This window comes from Athene cunicularia (assembly GCF_003259725.1).
Source record: "Athene cunicularia isolate RWA chromosome 8 unlocalized genomic scaffold, athCun1 chr8_part1, whole genome shotgun sequence".
Taxonomy (NCBI): domain Eukaryota; kingdom Metazoa; phylum Chordata; class Aves; order Strigiformes; family Strigidae; genus Athene; species Athene cunicularia.
The window spans coordinates 1,046,541-1,052,578 of record NW_020799109.1 but is presented as its reverse complement, the minus strand read 5'-3'; the positions used below and the strand labels follow the sequence as shown (position 1 = coordinate 1,052,578).

At 48.9% G+C, this 6,038-nt stretch overlaps 1 protein-coding gene across 1 annotated transcript in view; it reads right to left on the bottom strand.

Annotated features, from left to right (window-relative positions):
• ZRANB2 (zinc finger RANBP2-type containing 2) overlaps positions 1-6,038 on the bottom strand; it is a 38,799-nt gene that overhangs the window by 10,112 nt on the left and 22,649 nt on the right. Inside the window, exon 4 of the mRNA XM_026853843.1 lies at positions 2,431-2,433. Within this exon, the coding sequence (XP_026709644.1) occupies positions 2,431-2,433 (3 nt within the window). The remainder of the gene's footprint in view (positions 1-2,430; positions 2,434-6,038) is intronic.

The following is a 6,038-nucleotide window of genomic DNA, read 5'->3' as shown; positions in this document are numbered from 1 at the left end:
CGGGGGGGCGGCGGAGCGGGCCGCGGCTTCTCCGCGCTCCCCTCCGCGGCCCCGGGAGCGGAACGTCGCTCCTCGCTGAGCTCGTTTACCCACGGCGGGTTCCTTCCCTCCAGCTGTGGCTGTGGGTTGGGCAGAACGGCCCAGGCTCCTCCGAGGGGGAGAGCCTGGCGGTGGATGCCTGCGGGTGCCCCTTCCCTTCGGGAAATACCCCGAGAGACCCTCAGCCGCTGATGCAAAATGGAAAAAAACCTTCGTGAGGCCTCGTTCTCACGGTTGAGAGCGCGCACGAGGCTCAGGCGGGTTTCCCAGTGCGCTGGCCCGGCCGCGATCCCCATCAGGAGGGTTTTCACTGTGAATCAGGCAGGGCAGCGGTATCAGCATTAAATGTTGGAGCGTTCCAAGTAAATCCGTTACTGAAATAATTAAAAAAACCTCTGATTAAACCACCATTCCGCGGTCGGCTGGTGGGTTTGTTGCGGCAGCGGGACGCGGGCCCCCGTTTCACCTCACCTCACCCTCCTCCAAACCCCCCCTGACCCACTCTCGCTTTTCAGGCTGGGAACGATCTGGCAAGATCTGCTGCGCTTCGACTCACCAGCATTACCTGATTAAGTACATGCAATGTGCCTTTTTATTGCAAATGTTAACTTTCCTGGCAGTTTTTATTCCCTTTCCCTCCTGTGCTGTAGCCACGTCCTGTGGAAAAACCACCTGGAATCTGGTTACAGGGCTGGTGTTTATCACATCCAGCCTCTAGGTCATGCGGCGAGATGACAGTGTTCTTGCTATTTATTTATAAAACAGCGTGACTGCACTGGAAAAATGTGTTGAGGCATCTGGTTTGTCTGTCACAGAAGGTTACGTACAAATTCCCCGCTTAGAAAATGCCTATAATCATCAGGAAGGACTCAACCTGCATTTCCCTGCATCTGGAGAAGGTCTCAGGTAAAGGGCTGTGCTGGAATTTTGAACAAGGGCTGTGAAAAATCTTGATTTTCTCAACCCTAGAATTAGAAGAACGTAAGGAAAGTGCCCGATGAAAAGGAGGAGACGGCAGGGCGGCTGCCGCAGAGCTCGCCGATCCCGACGGCCCGCACAAGAGTAGCAGGTCCCTTTCTAACAGTGGTGCTTCACGGACAGGCAGCGCAGCCTCCAACATTTAAAACCTCAATTAGCAATTTTTTTTTTCTCCAGCTGACACGCCTTTCTGGCACTGAATAATCCATCTAAGCTTAAACGAGATATGAGAGTCTTAGCGCAGTAGTAGGTGGCAACAAATCGTCTTTAGTCACTTCGTCAGTGGTAATCTTTAAAACGAAATAAATAAAAAAGAGCTTGAAAAAAGGTGGAGGATGCAGTTGCAGCCCGGAGTGCCTGGAAGGATTCGCTCCTGCCGTTGGATGATGTTTAGTCAGTACAGCAGGTGGCACTCGAGTAACACACATTTTTTTAACGTGCTGTTGTTATTGCAAATTAAAAGCCAGATTTTTTTAGGGAATTCAGGGGAGATATTTTAAATATCAACATATTGATAACTCTAAAAAGAAAAAAAACCCATCACTGTCATCGTGTATGATTGGCACTGGAAATTGAATGCAAGATTATCTTCGAGTTGCACGTGATACGGAACATAAAGTTGGCAAGGTGCATCAAGACCATGTCATATGCGTCTCCGTTCAGACCTCCTACAAGCAGAATTTTTCCACTTTCACCTGCCTTTTCCTCAAAAATAGGCACTACCCAGCTGCTCCCCTGTTTTTGCTTGGGGGAGGCTCTGCTTGTGTCAGCAGGGTTGTAGGGAGTAACCCAACCCAGAAGTTGGCTCCTAGAGGTTAATTCGTTTCCGTGTACCTTCAGGAAAGACCTGTCACAAGTAACAGTAAATATCAATCATAAAGTCTAATATCAGGGAGACAAAAAACATCCGGGCCTACACAACAGATTAAGGTGCGATGGAAGGTTTTTGTCATCTGTAATATCCTTCTGCTTATTAAAAATTATAGTTCAAAGCTGGAATGTTAGGAGAAAATCAGTATCTGTTGACTTCAGTAAGAGGATTGAGCTGCGGTGTGCTTAGGAGAAGCATTGTTCTGAAATCCCGGGTTCGTCTGGAAACCACGGCTTGTGAATTCGTTACAGTACCCTCAGAATTTGGGTCTCTCTCATGCTGGCGTCTGCAGAAACACCGAGGAAGGGGCAGAGCCTGCGCAGAAGATTCCACAGCCTTCGTGTGGCTTCTGTGCAGACACAAGGGTCGACTTCTACACCACAAAATGTAAGATGAGCTTGGAGGATACCTCTCTTTATCTCGAACGATAAAATCCTCATGCTGTTCAGGTCGGGAAATAAAACCCTTCTCGATGATTTCAAGGACAACAATTTGTTTATGATCCCTGGATTTCCCTTCAGGGAAATCAAGGCATGCCAAACTTCCTTTTATACGTTAAAAAAATCAAACAGAATATGCATTGTTTTAACAATAAACACAGGCAAAACTGCAGTTCACCTGATAGTAATTTCAGGCTTAAATATTTTAAAAGTTACTAAAATAAGAATATTTAAGTGGTATTTGTTTTCTTCTAGAGGAAACTTCCCAGAGGAGACCCTGGCCAGGCACCTGCTACCAGAGGTTTGATGTGATCAACTCCATCTCGAAAACAGGACCTTTCCTTGTATGTGCAGAGGGAGTGTTGCTGTAACTTCTGTTTGCTCAATTTACTTCAAAAAAATGGAGCTATTAAAAGCTGAAAAGCCAACTGGGGACTGAAGGAAAATAATCTTTTAATTTAAGAATAAAAGCAAGGCCCAAGTGGACAATTTTCATGGCTTTGAGACTGTCCAAGGAGCCTGCAGGTGCACAGGTCCGTGGGGGCTGATGAGGTGCGTCCGCGGGCCCCGAGGGAACTGGCAGATGAAGTGGCTCAGGCACTGCCCATCAGATTTGAGTAGTCGTGGCAGCCTGGTGAAGTTCCCACTGACTGGAAAAGGGGAAAATAATTCCATTTTAAATAAGGGGAAAAAGGGGAACTACAATCTCACCTCTGTGCCCGACGAGATTATGGGGCGGATCCTCCTGGAAACTGTGCCAGGGCACATGGACAATAAGGAGAGGGTTGGTGACAGCCAAGGTGGCTTCACTGAGGGCAAATCGTGCCTGGCAGATTTGGTGGGCTTCTCCGATGGGGTGACAGGGTTGGGGGATGAGGGAAGAGCCACTGACATCATCTGCCTGGACTTGTGCAGAGCATCTGTCACTGTCCTGCATGTCTCTGAACTGGAGAGACGTGGGTTTGGCGGATGGAGCACTCGGTGGATCAGGAATTGGCTGGATGGTCACACTCAAAGAGCTGTGGTCAACAGCTCAATGGCCAAGTGGGGAGCGGTAGATTTAGATGAGATCTGAGGTGGAAGTTGTCCCCTGTGAGGGGGGTGAGGCCCTGGCCCAGGCTGCCCAGAGAAGCTGTGGCTGCCCCCTCCCTGGCAGGGTTCAAGGCCAGGTTGGACGGGGCTTTGGGCACCCTGGGCTGGTGGAAGGTGGCCCTGCCCGGGGCAGGGGGTGGCACTGGAGGGGCTTTGAGGTCCCTTCCCACCCAAACCGTGCTGCATGACTATGACAAGATCTTCTACAGTCCTGAGGGACGCTGTGACCAGACACAATCTGGTGTTCAACTCAGTGACTGTACAGGATATTCCCTTTATTTAATTAAGCAGCTTTATTTAAAGATTTTTCATATGCTGATCTTCTTTTCCTGCGTTTCTTATGCAAAGTTTCATTTCAGTATCAACTCCCCATTTCACAATAGCCTGTGAACAGTTTTATTGGATTCCTGTTCCTATCACAATACATTTTGGCTTCAAATGTGGGTAAGGAATTGATAATAACCGAGTAAATGAGAAATATATCACCCATCATTTTAACATAATGGAACGGAACAGTTGAGAATGAAAAAAATGTACAGAAAACTCTTTAATTGGCCTGTCTCTAGACAGCCAATTCCCACCAACAGGCCTTGAAAATCAGTTTTCCTGAAGAAAAACTAAATGGTACAAAGGCCAGCAAGATCAAAGGCAGGTAATTAAAAGAAGGTTGCGTGTTCTTCGTAGCTCTGTCACTCTGGTTCTCGTGTCCCTTCCCGGGCTGTCTCCGTGCCGTGCTCTTGATTAAGCAACTTGGTTGGGGCACCTGGGTTTTTAAGCATCACTTGAAAGCACTTAATACATTGTTGATGCTTTCCAAGACATCATAATAATAATCATTTCAGATCTATGAGTTAAAAAGAGTGCAACGTGCTTCCATCAGGTGAAACCTGACTATTATGAAAACCTATTTCTGTTGATGTAATTGAACATGCACCAAATTATACTGCGAAATAGTGTTTGACTGCTCGTTTTTCAGAGCGCATCGCAACTTGACAGATGCTCGTTTAAACAAGAGACAGCGAAGAGGCGGTGCCTGTGCGAGGAAGCGCGGGGGCTGGGAGCCGTGCAGTGCGCTCGCGGGGTTGTGGTTCGCTCTGAAATACGGGGGCTGCTCTGCTGGGAAGCAGGTTTAGGAGGTACCATGGCATTTGGAGAGCTGGGCTCCCAAAGGGGTTTTGCCAATTATCAGACCCAGCACGAAGGGCACAGCCAGCGTCAAGATGAACCAATAACCAGATTGGATTTGACACGGAAGGGTCAGTCCACGGGTGAGCGCTGGGGGTACAAACAAGTCAATCAGGTTGTACATAATTGACATCAATCCCAACGATCCCAACAATGACACCGCACGACCAGCAATGGGTGGATAACTGGTGACACGAAGTCTCCCATAGAAGGGACGGGAGACAACAGGGTCAGCAATCCAAACACATCAGACCAAGGAAGCCGCACACTGAATCTCACACAGCCCGGGTTTACAAAAGCCAGAGCTGAGTGGAGCCCAGTCCCAGGGAGGCGGGAGGTCCTTCCCCAACAGGGAACTCTGCCCAGGGCGTCCCCCTCACAGACAGACCCTGCCCCTCCTGCGAGGGGTCCCCGCTGTTATCCCTGCGTGGGACCCCTGACCTTGGGTTACTGACTGCGGGACCCCTGGGGCTCCTTTACCCAACGGCTCTGTCTGCCAGGAGAAGCTTAAAGGGAAACTCCTTCCCTTTGGGAAGGGCTGGGGGAATCACCCCTATGTCAGCCTTAACTTGGGGCTGGGGGCTGAAACCCCAGCATTCCAAAAGGTTGTTTCCCTTCTGGAGTGTGACCGAGGTTCAGTAATCGAGTTTTTCCAAGCAAGCTACGGGTGCTGACACATACTCAAACTGACAGGCTTTTGGGGGAAACATTTTCTTCCACGTGTGACCCTTATGGAAGGTTAGACATTGCTTGTCATTTAATAATTTAACAATTAGAGAATGGCCCAAGCCTACTGAGAGCACATAAAATAAATGTTTTAAGTGTGTTTGTTTTAGTAAGAGTAGATTTGGCAGATACTCACTAAATCATTTAAATGGGGGGCTGAAAGGACCTCAAAGAGGTCGCTCCGTCCTCCACTGTGGTTCAGAGGTAAAAAGCCCAGTCAGGGCAGCTGCTGGTTTAATCCCAGCCCAGGCTCTCCCCGTCTCTGCTCTGTAAACCTCCCCGTAATCCAGCTCTGTCATCTGTAGCCCAGCGGCAAGCAGCCATCAGAGACACCCGTGACCCCAATCCTTCTTTCTGCAGATTAAGCAGGCTGTGGTTTCTCTTTCCATCAGCCCGTATAAAACTGGCCCGATACCGTTCTCTTTATTAACATCCTCTGGCACACGTGGAGGGACTGTTCCTCTTCGTTGTACTTCAAACACGGATTTTTAAAACTGGGCCTTATTTTCTAGATCTTCAATCATTTTTGTTGCTCAGCTCTTGGCTGTCCCCAACCAAGGGACCCCTCGACTCGTGGGGCGTGAGGGTGTGGTTGGTGACCCGGTCGTAACTGAGGACTCTGCTGAATGCTGTAGGACTCTTTCATTTTGCTTTTGTGCAGTGTTGCTATTGGTGTGTGTGAAAATCCTACTTCCCCCCCCCCCCCA